Consider the following 27,642-nt stretch of genomic DNA (forward strand, 5'->3'; position numbering starts at 1 on the left):
TCACGGGATACAGTGGCTTCGTTTATACAATATTGAAACTAGGTAGAGTATGTAGCGTAGGAAGAAAACTCAAAACCTCCGCTTGCAGTTTTAAGGCTGAACATTGAACTTGAAAGTCGATTCAAACTGTGGCTTTTGGGATGTTTCTCCACAAAAATGAAAGAAATTCTGTCTTTAATATGAGGATTTTTCAGATCGCCTTCATTTTGCGGAATGCCGTCATTTTCATCTCCAACAGCTGAGGTGAGCAGTGCTAAAGGCGATCTTGGGTCCCCTCGTGGCACCATTCGCTGTGTGCAAACGCAGCCCGGCGGCGGCCGCTCCCCAGCTCCCGCCTCCCGGGCCAGCCCCGGCCGGGCAAGGCGACTCGCCAGGGGCCACTCGCCAGAGGCCACCCGCCCCTCACCCCCAGGCCGCTCCCGCCGCAGTTCTCGCGAGAGGCGGGCGTGGGCGGGGCGCGGGTGGTGATTGACAGCCGTGCGGTCTCCGCGCTGTCGCCATTGTGTTGCAGGGAGAGGCGGCTGGCTTGGCGCGGCCGCCGCTGGGCCCGGCCCGACTCGGCCTCTCCGGTGGATCCTCGGCTCCTGAATGTCCGCGCCGTGAGGGCTCTGCCGTGAGAGTGAGTGCGGACCGCTGGCGGTGTCCAGGGGGAAGATGGCCCTGTACGGCCCGGCTCGCGCTTGTGTGCGGGGTCGGGGCCGGCGGCTCCGCGCCAGGGCCGGGGGGAACCATTTTGTCGCGGGGCTGGCGCCTGGCTCCTCCGCCCTTCTCCCTGCGGAGCACCTCTGGCGGCCGCACGCCCCCGCGCCGTCTCTGGCAGCGGAGCTGTGTGACGCCTCTGTCCCCCCCCGGTTCCTTTCCTCCCGCTGAGGAGCCTCCGCCCTTCGGGGCCGGGGCAGGGGGGTCGGCCGTGCCCTTCAGCCTGGCGCCGGCCCCGTTCCGCGCTGGCCGGGAGCGCGGGCGCAGCAGGGGTGCGGCCGGGCGGTCCTGGCCGGGGCCGGAGCCCTGCTGGCCGGGCCTCTCCCTTCGAGCATGGGGAGCCGGGTACGGTGCCCTCTTCAGCGGCTCTGCGGGGCACCCGCTGTCCAGAGCCTGCTGGCCCCCGGCTGGGGGAGCGGCCCGGCGTCATGGCACCAGCTGCTGCAGCGTAGGCAGGCGACCAGCATTTGTAAATATTTTTCTTGCTTATGGGACTCCTGAGAGGCTGCTGAGTTTTTCTTCAGTCTTCCTTGATTGAAGGTTGAGAAGAACTTCACAGAGTGAGAGAATTGTCCCTGAACTCCATCTTGTTTGTCGTAAAAACGTGATTCCGAGTAAACACCGAGGAAGACGCGTGATAACAAGTTGCTCGGGAGAAAGGCTTATGAACAGTTGTGTATCAGTCCATCCAAAACCCTGTAGGGATAAAAGCTCCAGTCTTAGGTAGAAGTGTCACCGCATAGTTCCAAGGTAGAAAACTTGAATTCAGGAGCTGGGAGTGAAGCCTGTGCTCCTCTCTGATTGAGGGTGCAAGAATGCTTTAAGCTGTTAGTAGAAAAGATTAAAGCTAGTAAAGGCTTCCCTTACTGGTAGACATTACTACCTCAAATTGCTCCTCGTTTCTCAGTAGAGGGGGTCAGAGCAGAAGAGAGGAGGAGTGAGAGGTTTTTATTAGAAATATTTACTCTTTGTCTTATTTTTTACGTTTTGAGATTACTCTGCTTTACTGCAAAGACCTCTTGGATTTTTTATCTCTTGTTATCTCTATCCGTGGCTACGTTAGGTCTAGTTGTTATTTTATAATTTAGTTGGAGGGATGACAGATCAAGAAGGGCAGGACATTTGAGCTGTGTACTCAAAATAGGCTGTTCAGCTCCACCTCCTGTTACAAGCTGGTCATCTGTTTCCCAGGTACAACTTTAAATTTAAAGTTTGATTTCAGAACTTGGTTTCTTACCAAGTCTTGAGAGTCATCACATGTATCCCTTATTCCAGGAGACACAAGAGTTGTTTCCAGATTTTTCCATGAGGTTTTGATTGCTAAGTTGCATAACATGGCACGATGTTGCTTTGATGAGAAGTGCTTCCCACCCTGCTGTTCCTTTTCTCATTTCTCTCTTGTTGGATACCAGTGTGAGTACTGTCAAAATGATGGAGAAGCCAGAAGTGTGTTTTGGCAGGGTAGTGTGTTGAGGTTGCTCAATGAAGGACACGGGAGGTGTCATATTTGAGTAAGGTTTTCCTTTTGTTTGTGTCAACAACAGGCTTTTAAATCAGTTCAGACTGCAGCAAAACTTAGATAGATTTGTTTTGTTTTGGTTCGGGTTTTTTTTTTTTGTTCCTCAGAGAAGTCACTTAAGTATTTTTTGGCCTTGCTACCTTCTGTGTAAATTGAGGTGACTACATAGTCATTATAGAACTCATTACAGCATGTTAATAACCACTTGGGATTTGTTGAGTTCCTGTGTGGGTAAACAAAATGTTCGAGGTTTTAATTTGTCTTTGTGCTCAGTCAAAAAACCCTTAAGATGCTGATACTGTAAAAGGAAACCATTCTCATTCTGAAATATCCTATAAAACCACAATATTCCCCTTGCAGACAAGTATTATTGTGACTTTAATAATATGATTTTTTTTGAGAGAGAGAGAGACCACTGTCTTGCTCTGTCCTGTGTTCTGAGATAGCTTAGCATGTTCACCTTGACCACCTCATTGTGTTACCATGATCAGCATAAGCCTTATTTGTGTATTGTGTGGATTCAAGCCAACCGTGAAGATGGTTGCTTCTCAAGCTTCCAAGGTACAGTGCTTAAAATGGTTTTCAAAAAACTCTGGACAAACACACCCCCAACCACCCACCCAACCAACCAACCAACCAAAAAACCCAGAAGACTTCTTACTAGTGTTGATTACCAGAGTTGAGATGCCTAGTATCTAGTTTTATCTATCTAATATATTCAGGTCATGGCTCCATTGACTTCAGTTGCAGATACATGCTTTTGTGATTTCTGCTAGTTGGATTTCAAGTAAATTTTATAATGGATGACCAGAAATTGAAGAGCTCTTGTGTAGTGGTTTTTAAAAAATTATTAATCTGAATGACATACTTCATGTCGTTGAATCTTTGTGACAGATCCTTCTTGTTTGCTGGCTGAGGCCAGGACTGCAGAAGAAATGTACAGTTGTATTAAAGAAATTAATCATAATGTGTATGCATAAACTGACATATTAAATCTTGCATTTTCTAACGTGCTGCCTTTATCTTGTTTTAACACATTTTTGGTGTACAGTTTCTGCAAGATTTCGTTACTTAGAGAAAGAAAATATTATATAGTATAATCCTGACATAATCAGGTTGAAGTCACAACCTGTGCTAATTTACAAGATTAAGCTGATTGATAACATTGTCCTCTTGGGGTTACCACCGGAGGAAAAAATTAGTCTTGTGCCTTTTTATATGTTTGTAGAAGCAATTTGCTAATCTTGGACTCCATTTCAGCTTCTAGAGATAGTTGGCTCTGGTGTCCACAGTCTTCCACCCTGTCCTTTCCTATCTGAATGCTCTTATTTTGTCTGTTCTGTAGATGGTGCATAAGCAATTTTATTAGTTTTAGAGGATCTATAATTCAGTCTTGAAGTTCTTATAACTTCTTACGCTTCTGTCTCTCCCCCCTGTTCATCTGGACATTAGTTTCTACCGGTAGGAGCTTCCATCCCTGCTTCTAGAACCTTTGCGTATTCTACGTATGTTTGTGTCTGACTCTTATCTATGTTATTTAATTCATCTGGCTCCACACCTGTCTGAAGCAAAGTGATCCAGAAGCAGAATGATCCATAACGAAAGTGATAATGCTGGCACTCTTTGTCAAGTGCTTAATAGTACAGAATTGGATCCATTATTCTGTGTGTCTGTCCCTTATATTTTGTATCAGGGTAAAACGTAGATAAACAGTGCTTTGGATGTCAGATCTCATCAAGACCTACAGCTGTCCTGTCCAGCAGACACCCTAGTCTGTATTACTGTGACATTAGTTTAGCTTCACAGTTTGCAACTTGAATAGTTACTTTTTCATGCTCAGTGCAGCTTCAGACAAGTACTAGACTTGCAGTGCACATTATGGAGATGACTCTAAAGCTTAAATTAATCATCATTACAGTGTCTTATCTAATGTTACAAATATGAAGAAATATGATTGTTACATTTTATTGCACAAATGATCCACTTGAAGTGGTGTAGCTTAGATGGTTACATTTGTCCTTACTGAATTTCTCTTGAACTTCCACGATTGACAGTGTTCTTCTGTACTTTGGAACACTGCTGAGAGCATTCTTATCAATACAGCTGTATTTACAGCTTTGAGAATTGCATACAATTGCTCAATATTTACTTAGGGGTTTAAATGTGATCTGGGAAATTTAACGAATTCATGATTTCAGGTTCCTAATGCAAAGTTAGGCAAGAGAGGACTTCACATTCCTGAACTGATCTTATTTAACTGGTGATGTCTCTGGCAAAACTGTATGGGTTGCTAATGTCTGAAGGATGGTGTAGAAGCTGGTGTGCCTCTCCATATTACAACCCAGTAGCTCTTTGGTACACGAATGTAAACGTTCACTTAAACTTGGTATGCTTTATGTTATGATTTTTTGCAAGATTAAGCATTTAGGCTACTTTATGTTGTGACCTGTGTTGTAAGGCTGGCAACTGAACATGCACCAGAACAGTGGTTAAAAAACCCTTCCATTAAGGAGGTTAATCTCAGCTGTCCAACTGTTTGGTCAATGGAGTTCTGTACAAACCAGCTTTTACCAGGTAGAATATGTAATGCAGCATGACTTTCATCTAAGATTAAAAGTCCTGAGTATGTGAATTCAACTTGAAACTGCAGCCAGACATGAGGTGCGTCAGGATTGATGCAGCAGCTTTTCACAGACTGTGTTACTGATGAGCATGGCTGATGTGTGGGGAAAAAATGTGCTTTACTGAGTGATTTTTTTTTTTTTTTAATTATTTTTTTTTTCCCCTGATGCAGCTTATTGCCATTCTTGGAAGGTTAGGCCAGAATTAAAAGTGGTTAAATAAAACAGATTGTACCACTTCTGCAAATCACCTTGTACCAATGGAGTTCTCAGCCATCTGTTTTAGAGTTGTTAGTTATCATGCTACTCTTCCTGCCCCACACCACTGAGGATACTGCAGTTCTCTTAAATTTATTTAAGAGCTACCCTTTGTGGTCTGATTCTGTCTGTACTATCCTAAGGAGGAAGAATCTGGGAATGTTAGCAAACCAGCTAGCTATCTCTCTGGAGTTTTTGAGCAACATTAAGTCAAGATATCCTTTCAAGGACAGGAATGACTACAGCATCACTTCGCCTGTGGAAAAGGCACCAGCATTTCTTTTGAAATACCTAGAAATATCAAAAGAGCAAATAAACACTCAGCAACTCAAACATAAATTTATATATACCTGTGAGACAGCATGTGCTCTTCTTTAAACGTTAATTTTCATGGGAGTTGTCTTTGGAGAAGTTAAACATTTCTTTGAGATGGGTAGACTGCAAATGTATTTTTTTTTTCACAGGAGTGTGAAGTTTCATGGTCTTGACTCTGAAGAATAACTCTGAGTGTAGTTTCTGCAAGTGTTGAGATACAATCCAGTAATAAAAAAGTAATATATGAATTTAGGAAATCTGAGAACTCCTTCCCTGACTCCTGGCTCATTTTATGTTAATACTAGTGCTGCAGAGTTCTTCAGGGAGTCCCACTTGTAATATAATAGCAAGAATATATTGTAATATAACAATAAGAATAGCAAAAGGGGCTATGTTTCTAGTTTTCTAACATGGAATGGGAGGAGATGTAAAGAAGAGGTTACAAAAACTAGGATGACAACTCATTTCCCTATCTTGCTGATGCACAGTAGAGGAAAGCGCTGTGTAAATATTTGTATGTGTGAGTCATATTTATGATACACTCAGAATGACTTGTGAATGTTTTGCATGTAGGTCCCTGCTTCTAAAAGAAAAAATAATCAGTGTGTCCTTACACAGAATACAAAGAATGGAGTCAAAACCCTCAAGAATTCCTCGAAGGATATCTGTTCAGGCTTCCAGCTCTTCGCTAGGATCTAGAACATTGACTGGAAACAGTTTAGCTGGTGCATATAGTGCAAGAGAATGTTCACGGAGATTAGAATCTGGATACCAGGTAATATGTTTTGTCTCCTTCTGTAAAGTATAAATTAATTTTAATGTCTATTTTTCACCAAGAAAAACCTTAAAACCCCGGAGGGCGGGGGGGGGGGGGAGGTGCAGGAAGGGAAATACAAGTCCCACCCAGGGCCTTGCATTTGTGAAGAAAAAGCAAGATTAATTCTAAAATGCAAGGATTTAATAACCAGGCCAATGACAGACAGTATTCTGCAGCGTGAACTGCTAGTTCTAGGTTTTACATCTTTACCTGCTTTTGTTTGTAGCTGTACCTTTAAAAATCAGCCATTTGATGAATGAAGGGCATCCTGATACTATGGTTCTGTTTTGGCACTAGACACTGCAGTCTTAAACCTGGCTAAAAGAGGTTTTCTGTTGAGGGGAGGTGAGGATTTTGTTTGAATTTTGATGTGTGTACAGCGTTACACTTTGTGTGTGGATGATGCAAAAAGTACAGGAATGTGTTGCGGTTCTAAGAGCTGACAGTAGGCTGCATTGCTCTGCAGCATCTACTTTCTTTGCATTTTGTGAAGGTAAGAAGAGGACCTTTAGGCTTACATCATACTGTCATGTCAGTATGTTAATACAGCTGGGCTCTGCGTGCAGTAGGCAGGATGGAGGTAACAGCGTTTGCTGTTTCACATACAACATTTTACACTAACCAGATTGTTTTTTTGGGGAAGGGGAGCCACACTCAGGAACAAGAAGTCACACTCTGCAGGTACTTTCACTTTGAAAGGCTATTATGGGAAGTAGAGGTTAAACTACTTCAGAAATTATTTTGGGCACTTGGAAACAACAGATGTCTCTTTGGCTCAATTCTCTTATTGTTTCTGCTCCTGTCAGCATTTCTCACCTCAATTCTGGGCCCAGAAATGTAAACCCATCTTGATCTTTGAAATTGCAGAAACTTAACTCTGTGATTAAATGTTCATATTTTTTGATAAAATGGTTGAGTTTGGTCCCTGCTGACAAGCTATCTGGGACACTGCATTATATAATGCCTTTTCCAGAAGGAGTTTTACGAGTGATAGAGTGTTAATTATTTTTAGCACAAATGTATGTATATATTTTGCCATATCTAGCATGCATGTGTTCACTAGTATATAGGCTATAGGGAGTGTCTAAGGGTAGTCTTCAGTCATTTTTGCTTTTTGGATTCCTACATATTTTTCACTGGCTGTCTGCTCAGCAAAACCAAATCGGATAGTCTTACTCTTTTGTAGGGATTTATGGACACACACAGTCTACATATCACGCTGAAAGCTGTTGATCAGAAGATGAGTCTTGAGCTGAACTGGTGCTGTGAAGTTAGATGCGTTACCACTGTTACGAAATCATAACACCAGAGTTATTTACTTTATGTTATTTCATTTATTACATGAACTGCAGTGTGTTCACTGCACTGCATATTATCTTTTGGCTATTTCCTGTTGAGCAAAGTGCTTCTAATCTGAGGAATGATCTTTATAACACTTCCAGTTAAAACAGAGGGGGAAATAATTGTATAGAAGATTATGTTGTATTCCTTCTTTCCACTCCAATTCATAGAAGGTAGTCTGAAAGCTTGTTATGCAAGACTAGAGCTTAGTGATAAAAGCACAGGGAAGCTCCCTCTCTTTACTAATTCTTGGTACTTACAGAGCTGGTAGGAGCAAATTCCATTATTGCTTGCAAGTTAAGATTATAAGGGGCAAGAAGAAACAAATAGTCTAAATAAGATTAAGTCCAGTCAGATAGGAATGGAATGGGTAGGCCTTTTTGCTTTGTTAATCCATTCAGAAGTCTACTTTAAAATATTAAGAGCTGCTTCAGTTCCAAATCATTTAAAAGACTTGTCATTTAGAAGAAAAAAATGTATGACTATCAGTAGTGCTCTGGGTATATAGAGGAAAGGGAACTTGGAGACTTGGCTTTTTAATATAAAGTGATTTCTGCAGCTAGAGACCATCCTTGATTATAGCTTAACTCAAAAACTTTTGGAGACAGAGCAGTCAAATTTTGAGTAGTTGGTTTTGACTAGGGTTAAAAAAAAAAAAAAAAAGGTTTCTGTCGGGTGGGTTTATTTTCCTTCCCCTTCCTTTTTTTTTCATATAGGCATGAATTCTCGTATGTCATACGCTTTTGAGATCAGTTTGGGTAGTAGCCTCTGTTCATCTGAGGAGGCATAACAAGCAGGTTAACTGTAAACTAATCTGATGTATATGACATAGTGTTGTTTCTAGGTGACTTAAAGTACAAAAATAAAAAGTCCTATGCTTTATGATACAACTTTTAACAAAGTTAAACCATTTTGTGAGAAATGAAGTGGAAGTTTTGGTTTGTTTTATTTTTTTTTAATGGAGTGATAGGATCAAGTGTAATGTATAAAATTGTTTTGAATGTTTTCCCAATCACATTTTTCTGCTACTGAAAATAGACACCAAAAATAGAATACCTTGTGTCATACTTTAATTGTTAAGTTCTGACAAGGGATGTTAAAAAGTCTTAAGCTGAACTGAAGGAAGAAAGCGAACTGAGATTTTTTTTTTTTATTATTATTTTTTAGTTTCAGATATAGCAATTAGGTTGAGCTTTCCTGACATCATGCCTGATCATCTACTTTCTCTTAAAGTCACTTTTTTGATACCCAATACGTTGTTTTTTTCCTTTCTATTTTGGCCTTGGGACATCTTTCAAAGGAATGAGCACAGTGCAGAGATGCCGCAGCTGCCAAAAGCTGTGTTGGCATTAGAACGGTAGGTGCTGTCGCTCCATCAACTGGCTTTCAGTGCTGTGCTAGTGTGAGTGTGGTGTTCTTGGATTAAGGTCTTTCCTGTGCTTATCCGGACACTTAAAATAAGATTAAATTCTCAGATCTTCAGAATATTAACAGCTGGAGAAAAAGGACAGGCAAGTATTTCAAGATAGTTAAGTCTGCAGGTATGGCTCATATTAACAACATTTTAAAAGAGCTTTACCTTTATCTTAAAGTTGTGTAGTGTTGTGCCCATGGGCAGATTATCCATATATGAACTAATTTAAAAACCTGATGAATCCTACTGAGACCTCGAAATATGAGAAAACTTAATGGCTGATGCTTTATTTTCAGGTTTAATTTTGTTTGTGAGAATGATGAGCATGAATATTTCTTCAGATTTTTAAATCCTCATGCTACAACTTTTAAGAAACAGTGACAGAAACGACTGTAGTTGTAGTATGAATAGCTCATAGAAAGAGGATGGACAAATAATCACTTACAAACTCTGCTTAGCTGTAATAAAATGGTTGGATTTCTGTTATTTCTATTAATTTTACTAATTCCAACGATTATTCTGTGGAGCACATTAAATGGCAATGTCTTTCCTTAATTATAATCTATTCATTGAAATTCAGTGAAACTAGTAGTGTAGAACCTAAGGTTCTCTTAAAGATAGACAGATTTGTATGTTAAACGGTTCCCAGTTTCATTATTAGAAACTTGCCTGTGTAGCCAAGGTAAAGATTAGAGCTCCTGAGTATCTTGGAAGAGAAAACACAAAAAGAACAGTTACACTCATTGCCCTGCAGACATCAGACTTCAGATAATTTGAGCACGTTGCTCTGAGGTAATGCAGCAAACCGTGTTTATTTGCAGGGTTGTTTTGCCAAACAGTCTTAGTTTGTTATGCATATCAAACTGTGGATTCAGTATCTTTGCACTGTGTCTGAACTCAGCCACTAAACTATTTATCTTGTTTCTTAAGCCCAAAGTTTTGTACTGTTTACTGTTTTATGGTGGTCTTCAATGTTAGTGATTTATAAGAATCTTAGAGATGGAAAAGTTTCAATTTTGTAGTGAAAGATGGGAATGTATTTTTGCTGGTTGCATTAAATGTAATTGGAATTAATAATGACTGATTTGCAAGCCTTCCCTGCCAATAGCACAATGATGGATTATTACACTGCAGAGAAATAAAAAACTTAAGCAGTGGTAAAAAGGAAGTATTTAAGACTCGGAGAAGACACTGCGTAATTTGCAGTAGCGTGATTTTTTTTTTTTTTTTTAAGGAATAACTTGATCACATAGTTTACATTTGTTGTCCCATCTATTTTACTAGCACAGATCATGCTCCTTATGTAAAAATAATTATCTGTTAATAGGCCCAAAACATGATTTTTCTTCCCTCCCCCCACCCCTTTCCTGTATTAAAAGTTATGACCAGGACAAGACAGATGGCTTGCTTTAGTGGCCAAAAAGCCACTTCTGCTGTGGCACTTTTGCTGTCACAGAGACTCTTTTTTGACATGTGTGGGTTTTTTTACTTAACACTTGAAAGTGAGGTCCTTAATTCTGCCTTGTTGCTGGAGTATCTAAGTTGGGGTAATGCCTCAAAAGCCTTACACTTAAACTTTTTATTGGCCACAGTCAAATGAGAGGACAGATGAATGAGCTGATAATTGCTAGACAGTAGTTAAAAAAAAAAAAAATCTTTTTTTTCCACGTGGTTCTCTCTTAAGCCTGTTTCATTTTTTCTTGGGTATCCCTTGAGGTTTCTCATTAAAGGTTTCCAGATTTGTTAGTACGTCCACTTCCCTGTATTTTCAATATTCAGGTAAGATATCGAGCTCATTTTGAGTTGCAAGATGCATATGATAAGTATGTTGTTCTTCAGGAATCCAGTGTATTGAATAGTTCCAGTAGAGACTGGGGAACTGGAGAAAGAGACACCCATGAAACTCCTTGGAAGCTTACAACATCCTCTCCAACTCGCTACTCAGGGACACTCGATCATCCACATTCTGGAAGATTTTTGGGAAGCAGAAGCAGATTGGTGAGAATTGTTAATGTGTAATACTTTAAAACAAAAAAAAAAAAATTCAGAGTTTTACCTTAGCCTTCCCAATTTCAAAAGCTGCTAGCAGGGGCTCACTGTAACGTTTCTAGATAAGTAGGTCTTATTAAGTCAAGATGGAGGGAAAGCAAGAAGATAGAGGTGTTAAGAAATTATTCAGAGGATGTAAATAATAATGTATAGTAGTTTTACTAATAATTAAGAAATAAATTTGAAGTGAGAGTGGCTCTGCAGGTATCCATTTAAAAAGAAAAAAGGAGGGGGTGATCAGAACCTCATACATGTTATAGTCCTATGGATGGCAAAATTAATATTGTTTATACTCAGCTTGTTCCATCAGGTGTTTCTAGGGGTGTGTTTTTTGGATGGTGGCAGCTTTGTGAGTTAACACAAAGTTCATGGTTTTGGAGACCTGCCTTAGAAAACTTAGTTGTGGAGGAGCAGTTCATGGTCTGACTGTGCTTACTTACATGCTGCTTACAGCATACTGTGAAAGAAGAAGGAGGCTGAACTGTCACCTGACTGAGATCCAAAGCTCAGGCCTTAGCAGCTTGTCTTAACTTGGCTCCAGAATATGCCTTCATAACTCCAAAAATAAAGTAGTTTGCTACTTTGACATGCTTATACACTGTAGAGTGACAATAAAACACTTTCAGTTGCAGTAGAAATATTAAGATGGGAAAAGCAGAACAATGTGAAGATTCTTGGCAGGAAGATAGTGATCAAGTGAAAACTCTGCTCACTTTCAAACTGAAAAATGTTTGGGTACTTGAGAGTGCTCGCACCTTAAATAGGTGTTTGTTTTCTTACTGAGACTTAAAGGTGAAGACACTTTGAGATGAGTGGGGGTGAGGGAGGAACTAGTGGAGATGCTGGCATTCAGGGGAAGTCATAGTAGGTGTCTCTACATATAATTGAAATGCAAACGGAATCTGTGGTTGTAAGTGGCCTACATAGCTAGTTAAGTTGGTGATACGGAGTTTTCAAAATGATACACCTTTTCCCCTTAAGGTTAATTTTTCTTTCAAATTATGTTCTAATGCAAGTGAACATTGCAGAAGACACTCTGAAACTTCCACTTATCAAATAGCAAATGACTAAAAGATAAGTTGTATGTTAAACGGATGATTCATGAGGGAAATTAACCTGGCTTTGTACTTGGTTTGTGATGTTGGTTTCTGTGTATCCCCATCTGTCTTTTATAATGGGATAAGAGAAATACTTAGGTACTTCTCAGTTTTAAAGACTAAAAAGTAGTGGCATAAGCTTAGTGAAAATCATAACAATAAAAATAAACACAGCTATAACATCTACTCTAATTTGGTTGATCCGTAAAGGATCTTGGTTATAGATAGTTTCTGGGAGGACAAACAGCTCAATTGAGCTTTTTGATTGAGCTCAAGTTTTTTGTATCCAAAAATAAAATAAAAACATTTCAAACAGAAAATTAATGCCTTGGCTGCAAGTAACCAGACTAATAGCTTTATAGGTTATCCTTTTTTTTCTTTCCAAGTAGTAGTTTCTGAAAATTGTTTTATTTCAGTGCTGTACACTGCAAAAATTGTTTTGTACCCATTCTTTGCTCTGGACTGTTTCAGTTGCACTTGAGCTTAATGCAATCAAAATATATCTGGTCCAAACAGCTTACTAGAAGCTAGAGCTGACTCCTTAGCTAAGTATATTTCAGATTGGTAAAAAATAAGCTGGATTAGTTAAACTAGTAAATAAAATAATGAAGCTGATCAGTTTTGGCCATTTCTGGACAGCAAAATTGTTTCCTTGGAGATCTGTAAAGCTGTATTGGATCATGTTTATAGCATCTTACAAGTCAGGAATAGCTTTTTCCCCTGTAAGCCACATCTATCTATAAAGAAAAGATAATGCTGATTGTAATAGAAACTGGCTTTTGTTGGTAGGAGTGTCTTGGGTAAACCTGGGAATACTGATCAAAAGCACAAGCATAAATCCTACATTATTTTTAAATAAAAAGGCTTTGCATCTTAATGTTATTTTTTACCATCTTTGTGAGTCTTGCATTATGTATACTTCTATTCAGCGTAAGTACATCTGAAATACTGTGTCTGTAATTTTTTTTTTAACTGTTATTTCAGTCTACATCTTCTTCCTCTCATTTTACATCTGGGTGTTACGGTGAGTCTGAGAGAACTCAGGGAGCATATTCAAGACTGCATAGCCAGCAGCGAGATAGTGATTCAAAGAGACCTAAGCTATCTTGTACATCTACCTCTTCTGTGAGAAGTAATGGCTTAACTGCCTTTGCAGGTGAGTTACGTGAAAATTGTCTGAGTAGTAAGAGCAGGTTTTATCAAGTTTTAAAAGACTTGCTTTGTAATACTACACTTGTATTATTCTTAAGTATTAAAACATATGCCTAACAGAAGAGTATGTTCACACCGATAGCAGTATCCAAACTACTGAGAATGCTGTTAACAGTCTTTTGAAAACCTAATTGTACTCATGTCATTTCAAAATTATTACCTGTACCTATTCTACTTGCAGTAAAGCTGAACTTCATGGCTCAAATATACCTTAATTGGTTAAGACTTCAAAGAAAGAATGAGTGCAGCTGCTGTTATTTCATGAGTCATATTGTATTGGTAAACCTACGTGTTGCAGGGACAGCAGAAAGGAAATCTTTGCCTTGCTTAGCTCTGTGTTCCAAGAAGCACAGTGTCATGGCTGGTTAGAGCACTGCTGTCAGGGAAGAAAGAGTTCTTTTTTAGCAGGGCCTAAACTCATTCTATAGGCCAGGCAAAAATAAACATTCTACACTAGGAGCTCTTTCAGGAAGAACTGAGATTTTCGTTAAAGCTGTAAATAAGTATGTGATACTTGGATAGATGTAAGTTAAGCAATATGCTAACCAAAGTCTAACGGTCAGGAAATAACGATCAAAAACTTATATTGAAAATATTTCTAGAATGTTTCAAAACAGACCATAAGATCCATTCAGGTTACCCTTGTGAGTATGGATCAATGTTCTTTTTATATCCCCTTATGGAACCACACAGACATCCAAATAAAAGCTAATAAATTCTTGCTCAAAACCCCAGTATTGTTGATGCTTTCTTACTCTTTGTTAATAAAATGACCACCATTAACATTTCTCATTATGGTGTAGGACTATCTGTCTTTCTAGATTGGCTTGTCATCACACTCCTGACCAATGAATGCTTAAATTTTGATTTATAAGTTAGCAGTAAAACAAAATCAAGGAGGATTTTTCAGATTATTGAATAACACTTTTTTTAGAACAAGAGTTTTGTTCACAGCTGAAGTATGTACAGTTCCCTATTTAGTTGGTAGAGCTGTTAGCAAAAAAAACCAAGATCCCTTTTTAAACTGAAGTGTTTTACTCTGCAATATGAGCAAGAACAGTATTAGTCATTATTCTTAAAGTTGTGTCTAAGCTGCATTTAAGCTTCAGCTGTCTTTCTGGAAAATGAATTTTAGGAGCATTTACGAAGCATTAGAATGGCAGCATTTACGAAGTCTCGAGCTGCTGTTCTGCCATATTGTGAAGCCTATTTAATAACTAGGTACCATTAGAAAGCAAGATGCTATTTCTCTTCCTCCTCCTGTCCTGTATGACTGTTACTAGATCTGACTCTTCACAGAAGTTTTACTACTTTTTTCCAGTTTAGCTTTCAGAAATAACTCACTGCAAGATTAAATAAGTGCCAGCATCAGCACAGTGCTGCTTACTCTTGGCTTTGTGTTGGCAGCTGGCCACTTGATCACCTTAGTGGTATTGTTAAATTCACCCTTGATATGGTATAACAAGAATGCATGCATAAGTACCAGCTTTAATGGATTTTTAAATGTTTACAAAAATGGGATTTATTTACTTTTTCTTTCTAGATTCCTCGTGGAGGTACAGTAGGATTCCTAGATCTTCATCAGTGATGCTTGGCTCCCTTGGAACTGAGCTGGTGAGAGAGCGAAGAGAGTTAGAAAGAAGAACAGATCTGTCCGTTAATAACCTGGTGGATCACAGCTACAGAAACAGTGACTTTTCATCTTCAACATGTATGTATTGTGCAACTGAAAGCTTGTAAACGGATAGGTTGCATGCCTCTTAGTTTCTTCACATGTTCTTTTAACATTTTTTTTCAAAATGCAAAGCCAAAAGATCTATTTAATTTTAAGGTATCCTTTTAAATAAAGTTGGTTGGCCACTTTCCATGCATTGGCTAAACCATCAAAGGATATATGAACGGCCTAGCTTGTAGGTATATTCAGTCATAAGAAAGTGGTATCAGTGTTTGCCACTGTCACTGTGTGAATGTCAGTAAGCCTCTTTTCTTCTTGTTCATCTTAAGATCCCTTTGTATTTAGGTATGGGAAAAGAAATAATGTTAATTTGACTCAGGAAAGGGTTTTCATGAAGGTGCCCGTATCATATTATCTCTTTCCACTTGGGTTCTTGAGTGGTTATTGGGGAAAACTGCTAGACCACTGAAAATAAAAACAAATAAACACATACTTTGCATGGGGTGAGAGGTTTGTTCCATAGTAACTGCTAGGACTAGTGCAGACTCCTGCACTGTCATTTTCACTTTGTTTGGAGCGTTGTGGCCTTTTAGAGCTGTCTCGGGGGAAGCTCATCATCAGCCTTGATCTGCCACCTTTTGCAGGTGCATTAGTGGTATTTTATAATGCAGAATTTAAAAAAATAAATGCTATTTTTACAAGCGACAACTAAAACATCAGTGTGTTATCAACATTATTCTCATACTAAATCTAAACCACAGCACTATACCAGCTACTAGGAAGAAAATTAACTCTATCCCAGCTGAAACCAGGACAAGAAGATAAGCAGAAAAGATAAAAACTAGTTCAAGATTTCATCCTGCAGTCTTGCCTTACTAGAAGAGTATGTTTTAATGTCATCATACTCTACGTTTCCTTAATAAGTGGACAGTTGGAGTTTACCTGGTAGAGCCTAATGGGAGAAACGGATGGGTGGACAGCCATGCTTTGTACTGTCCATGCTGCATTTCTAGCAGTAGTGCCACTGTTAAGTGCTATAAAAATAACTTCCAACTGTGTTCCCTGCAAAAAACCATATGGCAGATGCTTGGCATCTGTGAGGATGTTTAGTTAGAGTCTGCCAGATGCATAAACCTCAGCTTCAGCAATAAATGGTGATTGCAATGCAGAACCCATGAAAAAAAAAAACAGAAAAACCAACAAACAAACCCACCAAAACTACAAACATGAAAGGTTTAAATTCCAGAATACATAGAGAAAGCTTCTGCCTTCTACCTTAATCTACCTATGCTTAAGTTGTTAAAATACTGAAGAAGTTTCCCTTCTTATGAGGTTAGCGGGCTTCAGCTGCTTCCTCCTTCCACCTCTTCCTGCCCCCATGCCCCACAAAGCTAGTCATTTGAGGAAGGAGACTAGCTGATATTAGCATCCTCAGCTGATTCATGTACTACTAATTACAGTTCAGCTACAGCAGAATTCTGCTCAGTGTGTTGAGGTACTTACACAGTGTTTACAGAAAATACGCTTATAAGAATCAGAATGGTGTGGGTTGGAAGGGACCTTTAAAGGTCATCCAGTCCATCCCCCCTGCCATGGGCAGGGACATCTCCAACTAGACCAGGTTGCTCAGAGCCCCATCCAGCCTGCCCTTGAATGTTTCTGGGGATGGGGCATCTACCACCTCTCTGGGCAACTTGTTTTAGTGTTTCACCACCCTCATTGTAAAAAATTTCTTCCTTGTATCTAGTCGGAATCTACCCTCTTTTAGTTTAAAACCATTACCCCTTGTTCTATCGCTACAGGCCCTGTTAAAAAGTCTGTCCCCATCTTTCTTATAAGCCCTGTTTATATATTGAAAGGCTGCAATAAGGTCTCCCTGGAGCCTTCTCTTCTCCAGGACCTGCTCTAGCGGGTCCATGTCTGTCTTATACTGAGGACTCCAGAGCTGGATGCAGTGCTCCAGGTGGGGTCTCACCAGAGCAGAGGAGCAGAATCGCGTTACTTGACCTGCAGGCCACTGGGAAGCATTGGGTGATCAAATGTACACTTAAAAAGCAGGGGAGGACACAACAATGCGGTGATAGTTATCTAATTGACTATAGGTAATCAAGGTAATTGAGAGAGCAGATGAGATTACTAATCCAGAATTGTTAAGTCTGATTGCGCTTAAGCCAGTGGCATAGCTGAACACGTGAACTAACTTAGTTGTTGCATTTCTTTGATAAAAGCAATAGGTAGATAACTGTTTGGGGCTGGAGCAATGGAATTACGGTATTTCTAGGGTATTCTTTTTATTTTTGCATTCCTCATTTAAAACATTATTAGAGCAAGATACACATCTAATTTAGATACTATTCAATTTCTGTTATCCAAAGTCAATAATTTTGTGCTACCTTTAAGAACATCAAGAGCTGCAGTTACAAACACTACTTATGATGATAAGAATAAGGGTAGCTTGTAGTAGATGGAGGATATACTTGGCTGTATCCATGCGTTTGTTTCGGGTGCTCTGGTGTCTGCTACGTTGCTGAAATTTTGATTTAACCTGTCTTTCTCAGTCTACAGGCAGAATGGACCTTTAAGTTATAAATAGTATTGCATATAGTTTGCTGTTATTGATTCAGATGGTGTTCTTATGTAACTTCTGACAGATGGTCAGAATTTTCATATTTCCATATAAGAAAGCAAGTCATACCTTGATAATCTGAAGATTTTGGGGATGTTAGATTCCAATTGGATTTATCAGACTGAAACCAGTCTAAGTTTCAGTTTAACTTTAGAATTCTGGTAAGTAAATTTCAACTTAATATTACTTTGGAATCTACCTCCAAATTCAAAACAATTTTGCGTAAGGATCACAAAATCCTGAACTTCTGCATTTACACTTCAGAGTTATCCATCCGGAATGTAGTAATTAGAGCACATCTTGTCATAGTATTTTCCTCTGCTTTTCTGCAACAGATCTTCAAGACAGGCCTGCCTCTTCATATGCAGAGGGAGCAAGACCAAAAGAGAACTCATTAAGCACTTTGAGGCTGAATGCATCCATGAACCGCCAGTTGCCTTCTGATCATCAGCCATCTTTTTTCAACAGAGACTCTAACATGAGCTCTTCAAGATCCAGCTATTCTTCAAGACAAAGGAGAAATGAATTGGAATCTCCCCAGAGGAGCATGCAGCCAGCATTTTCTCTTACTGCCATTAGAGATGAAACTCCTTCCTCAAGTGGTTCTGAAAGGGTTTTGTCTTCTCAGAGGTCATTGAATGAGCCTGCAGCTGACAGCGAAGGGAGGCGCACAACCAGGCAGCTGCTGTCTCGTTTAGCATCTAGTATGTCATCTACATTTTTCTCTCGAAGGTCTAGCCAAGACTCATTGCATACACGATCATTAGGCTCTGAAGAGTCAACAGTGGTCCCAAGAGTTCAAGCTTCTACTCTGTCAAGCAGTAATGGAGCCGCAACTCCAGAAGTTCCAGGACTTCAGACATCTGAAGCTTCTCAGGGATTTAGTTTTCTTAGACGAAGATGGGGTTTATCAGGAGTTTCACAAAATCATAATCCTGAATCAGATGGGGAAAGTTACAGACCAGACTCTGAAAGTAGGAGCACAGGATCCTGGTTATCATCATCTTTGAGGAACAGATGTACACCTCTCTTTTCCAGAAGAAGAAGAGAAGGAAGAGATGAATCTGCAAGGATCTCTACCTCTGATACAACTGCTAGATCACAACGTGTCTTCAGAAGAAGAGAGTCAGGTGAGGAGACCTCTCTTGAAGCATCAGATAGCCCTTCTCGGGCTTCTGTTAGCAGACCACCAACACCTGCAGTATCTGGTATTCCTACAGCTACTGCCTCCCCACCAGATTCAGCCCACAGTAGGAGAAGTTCTGGAATTCTGCCTGGTTCTCTCTTTCGCTTTGCAGTGCCTCCAACATTAGGGAGCAGTCTGTCTGACAATCTTATGATAACTGTAGATATTATTCCCTCTGGCTGGAATCAGTCTGATGGACAAGAAAGTGGCAAGTCTAAAATACCACCCTCAAGAGATCCAGAAAGACTCCAGAAAATTAAAGAGAGGTAAATTAGTATATTCTTTTGAGATAATAAAATGTAGCTGACTTAACATGAGAGGGTTTTCTGTAACCATGATGTTAAAAGGAAACTTTGCTTCAGAGAAGGTGGCAACTCAGTCCTCTGTTACCTGCATTCTGACTTTTGTCTTTAGAGAAACTTGTTTTAATTCTCGTAGGTTTGAGAATAGTTTGATGAATGGAATTGTCATTATAAAAAGTCTTACATGAGCTGTGTCACAGCGTTTGTTGATATTCCTTCCTATTCAGCCTGCTTCTAGAAGATTCTGAAGATGAAGAGGGTGACTTATGCAGAATCTGTCAGATGTCCTCTGCAAGTTCTGACAACCTTTTAATAGAGCCATGCAAATGCACTGGAAGTCTGCAGTATGTTCACCAGGAGTGCATGAAAAAATGGCTGCAGTCCAAGATTAATTCAGGTAAAGCAGACTCTAGACCAAGGTAGACTTCGGTTACATTGGGAGGCTTATCAGGAGGATTACTCTTAGGAATATTAAGGCATTTATTTGAAAAACGAGCAGTTGGGGACAAACAACAGTGCCACTTCCAGGCTTATTGTGTGTCTGTGCAGCTTCTCGTGTGAGTAGTTCCAAGAACTGTAATTGTCATTCAGAGAATTACATTTTTGGGATTGTCTACTAAGATACTAGGCAAAATATAACATTGCAGAAGTGCAGCTTTAGAGCTACTCTACCACTTCGAGTGGGTTTGTTCCCCACCCTTCCTCACGCATGTGGTTCTAGTTCTTAAGACTTTCCTAGCTAGGCTGACTGTAGCAGAGTGATATGAATTTGAAAATCCAAAAATGGTTTTCTGTTGTAACTATACTTAATATTTTTTTTTTTAAAGATAGTAACTCCTGTTCAAGGCAGTTAAAACTGCTTGTTCAAAAAATTACTGCGAAGTGCATATAGAATTTTTTTAAGAAACACTTCAGAAGTTGCACACTGTACAAATGTTTTTGTGATAAATTGATTGACCGGTTTGTAACTAAGTTATCTGTAGTATTTTTAAGACTTAAAAATAGGTGGCTTGGTAGAAGACATGGAGATCATGGAATACTTTTTACCAAAGATACTAGCATCTGTTTACTTTTTTACTCGGTATCAGAGGACCCACATCAGAGTAGGGCTGTATTAGAAGCCTCAGCCTGTAGGATAAATGAATTTGAGGTATTTAACTGTGTAAGACATAAATCCACTATAAACTTGCTTTGTTCATCTTGTTGCTTATGGAGCAGCTTGTTTTAAACCTGGTACTTTAAGACAAAATGTTACTCTGGCAATAACCTTAAGCTATTCCAGTATACTTATTATTTTGTGTATGTTTGGATTACACTGTAGAATTCAAATGGCCCAAGCAGCAATTTTTATGGCAGACTTCCAGTAAGAGGCGTATGGTGTCCAGAATGAACATGAGGCAAAATATGTGGAGATGGATAGGGAATAAACATTCTATAGCATTTCAATTCTGACAGTAGCAGATATTCACTACATTCGTATAAGAGGCTTTCTTCTCGCCATGCTCTGCAAAATAAAGCCAAGAAGTAGTTACAGTTTGTAATGCTTGTATAATTGTGTCCTGTGTTATTAAAGATTGTTGCAACTTGACACTGACTTGCCCCCTGCCCCTCCCCACCAGGTTCTTCTTTGGAAGCAGTAACAACTTGTGAACTGTGCAAGGAGAAGTTGCATCTCAATCTGGAAGACTTTGACATTCATGAACTCTATAGGGCACATGCAAACGAACAAGTTAGTATATTTTGCTTAATTTGGTAAGTGTTGGTTTAGTGCTGGGAGGGCACTGCTCTTTAGAGAAGGAAAATGCATCTCCTTTTCAGAAGGACTGTTACGCATATAAAGTAATGTCAGCATGGAACAGATCTTTCTCCTCAATATTCAAACAAATTCTATCATCCTGCTGTGTTTCCTATAGCTGAGCTTTCAGTAAGTGTAATATATCTCTTATCTTTTTCTTAGTTGCAGGTCTGTCATCTAGCTTTGCAGTCCAGTGTCTCTGCCACATAGGTGCAGTGGGAGTACTAGTATGATTAGATTGAATTTCACATTAAGTCATGAATTGTCTTTGCTTTTAGCTGTTTTTTAACACACTTAAGCAGTTGCTTTAAACATACCATTAAAAACTTTTTTTTTGTTGTTTCATTAGAGTGGTAGAAACTAACCTCTTTTCTAACAGCTTCCTGCTGCTCCTTCAAGTCCTTTCCTAAATTAAAAATAATTATAGGCCCATTAGTATTACTCTCGTTATATAAAACACATTATCTTAGAACTACTGGATTGTGTAGTATTAAAAAATGAATACATAACAAAAAGCTGGTGTTATTTTAATGAACTTTATTCAGAGGGTTTTCCTTATTCTCTGGGTTGTATTCTGTGAACATAGAAAGACTAATGAAATTTGTCTGCCTCAGGAAGTTGAAAGAAAATACAAAGTGACATCAGTTTCGGGGCCAAACATCAACCTCTAATTTTCTTACTAGAGTAAGCTCTTACCCTAGTACTCCAGTTCCTGTCACTTGGGCCAGACTCTGAAAAGTCTTTCTCAAGAGTGCCATCATCTTATGTTTTACCACTACTGATTGTTGGTTACTGTCACTGTACTTTGATAGAAATAAGAGCTTTGAAACTTCTTCCTAAAGAATTGACTCTAAATGATCAGTTCAGCAGTAGCATTTTGAAAGTTTATCTTAGCAGGGAAAATAATTTCTCAAAGTATTTATAACATCATGAAGTTCTTTTATAATATTTCCCTTTGTTTTCACTTTCTGTAAAGCGTTGGGACCACTGAAAAGAAACCAGCAGAGTTTGTTGGTTTTATTTTCCCTGCTGGTATAATACTCTGATTCTCAGATTCCTTCCTGTAAACTAATCATGCTGTCTGAGATTTTATTTGTAGAACTCATGTCTATTTATCTTCAAGGATAACATGTTAGATCTGGGGTGGGTGGGAAGAACCAGAAGTATAAATAGCTTTTCAGTAATTAAAATTTTGTAGTATTACATTTTCCTAATGCTCTTGGAACAACTAGAGATCAAATAGATAATGTTTCCAGTAAAATGTCATTCTTGTTCTACTTCTTGAATCGTATATGCAAACATATCACTGACATTCTGAATGTTTCTTTTGATCTCCTTTAAGGCAGACTATGAATTTATCAGCTCTGGTCTCTACCTTGTAGTGTTGTTACACTTATGCGAGCAGCGCTTTTCTGATATGCTAGGAACTGCAAGCGAGGCCAGCACGCGTGTTAGAGTAAGTATGAAGTGATTTTATGGCAGGAATTGCTTGTACAGAGAACTTGGAACTAAATTGTTACCTTGAGCGACCTAGGAACTAGATACCCAAGAAGCGTGCTTATTTAACACATTTAGGTCTAAAATGGTCTGGGTTTGTCAATGCAGTAACACAATGTTTGATTTGAAACCGAAGATACTACTATATTGCAGTTACTGTGTTGCAAAATCATTTTTGTCAAGGTTGTTGGTAATTCATTGCTTTGCATGTATGTTGTCATGATTGTTGTGAATTTATGCAAAACTGGAAGGTTAACCTCCCTCTGTACAAAACATGCAGTTGAGAATGTTGGTCTATCTTATTTGATTAATTTTTTTCTCATTATGCCAGTCTACATTGCAAAGGTCTAAACCTTGCAATGCTTGTCTGCTGGATTGTGCCTAAATATGTACTTGAATATTACATTCTGAAACTGACTAGCTATTATATGATTTTCTGGCATTAGTCAAAATTCTTATTAGTTGTATTTGACTGGATTCTTGTCACTTAAATCGCTTGGCTTAGAAATGCAGTAAGTACACATTTTACCAGTATGAGATCATCATGCAAAATTATTTCTGCATAGTGACTCTTTAGAAATCCTGTATTTTACACGTTTATTTGATGCTAGATAATGAATCAGTGCTCTTCATCAGCTGAGCTCCTGAAAAGCTGATTTTTTTTTTTTTTAATTACATACAAAGAATTGACAATATACGCTTACTGGAATGGTTGCTAGCAGGTAGTAGGCCTTTTGGGGTAGAGGCAGGACTGTGCTCTAATCTCTTACTGTGTTAGAACAGTGGTCCTCTTTTTCTGTATACATCTAATGAGGAGCTTGTATTCCATGATCTACGAATTAAATGTCCAGTTTTCTCTGCTACAGGTGTAGAGATGTAAAAGAGACATAATGTAATAGTAGCCAGCATCCAGTACAGGTTATTAGCTTGAGTGTATTGCAGAAATCAGATGTTTTTACTGTTTTTTCATGAGAGGCAGCATTACACAGTTGTGTGACACTGCATTTTAAACCAGTGAGAGCACCAATGTGTGTTTGATACTGAGCATACAACTGAGCCATGAAAACTGTAGTGTCATATTCTTGTTTGAATTTATTTGCTGTGTCTCAATATCTGGACTATCACTGAAACAGTGATGTAGATTGAAAGTCTCAGCCAAGTGTTTTTTTGTTAGTTACCTAAGGAGCTTGTATTCTTAGGGATTTTGGCTTTGGGTACCACGTACTTCTCTCATTAAACTGCCACCATTGCCTAATAGTAATCCTGCTCTTAAACTTTTTAATTACAGTTAAAATCTCAAGTGTATTTATGTGATTATCTTTAACCGCATTCAGAGGGCTCTGTTTTGCCATATTAATAGTGAAGTACATGAACTGGATCCAAATAATGCAGTCCTTACAGATTATGTTTTTCTGCATTACAATTTCTAGGAACAGCTTTCATAAAACTGGCACTTGTTTATGTGTGCTACTTTCAAAATTGATGTGTTTTACAGACTGTAGAACATGAAGATGATGCCACTAACTGCTACCAGAGACATTTGACATAGAGTGGAAGCTGAAATAACTGTGCAATAGCAATTTGAAGTCTAACGTGTGGGGATTTCTATTAAATTTTGCATTGATTTTTGCAAGTTGGGCAAATGTGTTAGGATAACCGACATCTGGAATGAAGCTTTGGGATGGAAAAAGTGAAGAAAAAGTGAAGAAAACTTTGCTAACTTGTTGCAAATTTCTGCAGATAACTTTGCAACTTTTAAACTACTTTCTCTCTGCCTTGTTTCTAGTTTATTAACCTTGCAAGAACTCTTCAGGCACATATGGAAGATATTGAAAGTAGGTGCTTCCCCTCTTCCCCTCCCCTCCCTTTAGATCAACTCAAAGTTAAATGGGTACAATCCTCCTTGCCAAGATTCATAGTACTGAACTTAATTACGGAAAATTTGACTTTACCCAGCAGTGCTTTTTCCATTATCAGTAGAATTATTCCGAGGGGGAACTGGTTTTAATTCTCCATGATTAATTTCCCAACAGCATAGAGTTGTTTAGACAACGGAAGTGTTTTCTGGAAGTGATAAGATTCCTCACTAGTTACAGTTTGGCTATTGTAATTCTAGTAATATGTAGTTATGGAATTGGTGGTTACCTTCAGGTTGTAGCCTTTTACATGAGTCCTAGTAGAAAAGAAACATTTCAAGTTGAATTTCACTGCACCTAGATTACCATACTTCTCTTGCCGTTTCCTCTTCTCCCCTTTCTTTTTTTTTTTTCCCCCTCCCCCCCCCTTTTTTTTTCCCTCCACCTCTTCTCCCCTTTCTTTTTTTCTGTCCATACACACTTTTTGGTTGTGCATATTTCTTGAGCCACTTCAGGAACAAAATTTAACAGTTGCCAATTTTGGCAAAACACTAGCCTGCTTTTCACATAATGGCTTCTTCAGCGTGCTTAAATTCAGAACTATATGCTGACTTCTGGTAAATGTATCCTGAATCTAAGTATTATTTCTGGGCATGATGAGTAGGCAGTAGAAGGGTAGTTGATCTACCTTTCCCCCCCGCAGTGGGCATGTGAATGTCTGTCAACATTCAAAGTTTGCGTATGAATTTTCAGTGCATAGGATGTATTTGGAGTGTGATAAGGAATGGGGGGTGTGTGCGTGTGTAAGTTTTAGTTCAAGGACCAGGTGATTATTTCTGTATTCAGAGCAGACAAAGGTGGACTTGAGTTCAGAATTTATTCCTAAGTTATGTGCATCCTTATTAGAGTAAAAAATAATCTTTGAGTGCCATTTTACACAGTAACTTAATCTGTATTTGATTCAGGCTTTGTCTAACTTGCAGGTAAGAAATACTGAGTTTTAGATTTATTATTGATGCTACTTTAGTTACATTTCTCTTCTAAGAACTGGAAAAGTGAGGAGACAGACCTTGCTTCTTTCTGTCTTCAGAGATGGAACAAGTTACTCAAGTGTAAATATTTTCTTGACTGCAGAGTTTGCTTAAGAGGACAGATTAAATTCCTGTTATGGACAAGCTAACATTTTACAAACCTATTGTAGATGTGCTTACTGACTTTTGTATCATAGTTGACAAGTGTGTATTTGTCTTGTAATTCACCTTGCAACAACAAAATCCTATGCATATGTGGGCTTTATGTTCATTTTGCATATGCTGAAAGAATGGGGGTGGAGAGAGGAGCTGCGTCCAAGTAAGCCTGACTTAATTGCATTAAGCAACATATATATATATATATACATAAAAATTTTTTAAGAGTCTTTCTGCTTCTTTAGGCTGCTGAACCTTCCTAGATATTTCAGTATCCAAATTGTCAACTTTGTGAGTCATTTCTTTCCCTTGTGTTGGGTGCTGCTGTCATGGATTGAATATATTCTCCTCTGACTACTGTTGGAATTAGCCACTGTGAACACAACATAAAAGTTGAATCTCTGGCGTAATTAAGTTTTCTTCCTTTTATTTTGAGGAAGAACAGCAGGAGGACACTGCATTCTGTAATGTCGAGTTTTTATTTAAAATGCTATATTTTTCAGACGTGACATGCATTTAAAAATTAAGCTATGTAATTACGTAAGGTTTGGGCGGGTATTACAATCTGCTATTTAATATTATAAAATTACCTTTATTTCCACTACTCATCTTAAAGTGCTCTAATTTCACAGACCTTTGTCAAGGCTTCTGATTATACTGTGTTGTTCCAACAGCTTCTGAGGATGATTCTGAAGACTGATGCTGGTAGAACTTTCATACTGCAAGAGACAAATGGATTTGCTGCAGAAATGCTGAACTGGCAAGAACAACATCAACATGCATTTGTTTTTTTCCTCTCAGTAAAAAGTGCATTGACTATTACTGTAGTTTTTGAAGCATTGTTGAATTCAAAATCAGCTGCTGCACAGTGGAACTCAGTGGACTTGAGAACTACTCAGCATGTGTGAGGATTAGATACATATAAAGCAACTTCCCTTTTTAAATGATGAGGATGATGTACTTTGTTTTGGAAGACATCAGATTTTGAATATTTAAGGAAGCTATATCTCCATTTATGTTTCCTTCTTATTGTAGTCAGATTTCTGGTTTTGTCTATCGAGTTTTGCTCCTCTGCTGGCACTAAGTGGTTATAGTGGGTTTCAGGGTGAGGGTGGGCAGGGAGGGTGGGGATGTCCATGTACTAAAATAGGTTTTGTTTGGGTTTTTTTTTTTTTAAATGCCTCTGTTGCTGCATCATATAATAACTGATTGCTTCCAGTGTTAATGAATGAACAGGAGGATGAGCAAGATGCTGTAGAGATTGTTTGGGTTTTGGTTTATTTGAAGATTATTATTTAACTCAAGAAGCAATAAGAACTTGCAGTGGTCTTCTAATACTTAGTGTTAGTGATGGCTTTTTTTATGTACCGGTTTAGAAATTGGAGATTATATTTGATATTATGTGGCTGTTCCATTACGGAATATTGCAGGTGTAAACTCTTGCATTTCAGCATTCCTGGCAGATATGCAACTTGATAAAGACCTAAGGTTGTTTAGTTTAATCAGACTTTTTTAGATCCCACCTTCACTGTTCAAAGCACTGGTTATCAATGTGTTTTCTAGTGTTGTCACTTCTTTATAAATAAAGATGATAGAGGTATGCATCTCTACTGGTATTGTCCATTTTATTTAAACATGGATATCTACCAGAACTTACACTTGAAAACTTAGAAAACTATAGTCTGTGGTATATCTTTACTTACTAATGTTTGTAAATTCTTACGCAGTTATTTAAGGTTGTTTCTGACCATTTTCGATTGAAACGCTTTATATGAATGGTGGTACAATAAATTGTCATACATGTATTGGAATTGTATTTGCTATAAATATTTATGTTAGCTTTTTTAATTACTACAGTAACAATGTATCTGCAAAGAGTGCAGTATGTTGAAATACCTTGAGTTTAGTTTATTGTTACAGTATGTAAAACTAACTTGTGTGGAAGAAAGGATGTGCCTTAACAGCTGAAATGAACTCACGTGATTTTAAGAGTTAACTTTGCTAGCATTACATGAGATGGCCTGTCATCTGTAAGACTTGAAAGAAGATGGAATGCTAAGGAAATTGCACGTTTCTATGCTCATTCTGGTAACCTTAGGCATTGGGTATTCAGTGCCAACGCTCAGAAGTATCATTCCAGCAAGTAGTTAAAATGCAGCTCTCTTTCAGACCTTAA

General features: G+C 38.7%; 1 protein-coding gene across 12 annotated transcripts; it reads left to right on the plus strand.

Moving 5' to 3' along the window:
• The first annotated feature begins 453 nt into the window (after window positions 1-453).
• MARCHF7 (membrane associated ring-CH-type finger 7) lies at window positions 454-27,076 on the plus strand. 12 transcript variants are annotated; one of them, XR_015698771.1, is made up of 11 exons: window positions 454-619; window positions 5,986-6,187; window positions 10,824-10,982; window positions 13,115-13,286; window positions 14,886-15,053; window positions 17,979-19,095; window positions 19,359-19,528; window positions 20,751-20,883; window positions 22,269-22,382; window positions 24,210-24,258; window positions 26,141-26,232. XR_015698771.1 is itself a non-coding variant. In XM_087731676.1 (11 exons), exons 2-11 carry the CDS (start codon window positions 6,041-6,043, stop codon window positions 26,372-26,374), a joined length of 2,223 nt encoding a protein of 740 aa, XP_087587802.1. In that variant the 5' UTR covers window positions 454-619; window positions 5,986-6,040; the 3' UTR covers window positions 26,375-27,076. The 12 variants fall into 12 exon arrangements, 10 of the variants coding, with proteins under 10 accessions (XP_087587802.1, XP_087587799.1, XP_087587800.1 ...); XM_087731676.1 differs by lacking the exon at window positions 24,210-24,258 and having other exon boundaries at window positions 17,979-18,773; window positions 18,942-19,095; window positions 20,751-20,860; window positions 26,141-27,076; XM_087731675.1 differs by having other exon boundaries at window positions 455-619; window positions 20,751-20,860; window positions 26,141-26,312.
• Window positions 27,077-27,642: the final 566 nt, after the last annotated feature.

This window comes from Nipponia nippon, unplaced genomic scaffold (genome assembly GCF_047370975.1).
Source record: "Nipponia nippon isolate SJK-2023a ecotype South Korea unplaced genomic scaffold, ASM4737097v1 scaffold_5, whole genome shotgun sequence".
Lineage (NCBI taxonomy): Eukaryota > Metazoa > Chordata > Aves > Pelecaniformes > Threskiornithidae > Nipponia > Nipponia nippon.

Coding starts and splice junctions, on each gene's coding strand:
- MARCHF7 (XM_087731673.1), top strand. CDS start 6,041: ATGGAGTCAAAACCCTCAAGAATTCCTCGAAGGATATCTGTTCAGGCT. Junction 10,983..13,114: donor TGGGAAGCAGAAGCAGATTG/GTGAGAATTGTT, acceptor CTGTTATTTCAG/TCTACATCTTCTTCCTCTCA. Junction 22,383..26,140: donor AGGCCAGCACGCGTGTTAGA/GTAAGTATGAAG, acceptor TTGTTCCAACAG/CTTCTGAGGATGATTCTGAA.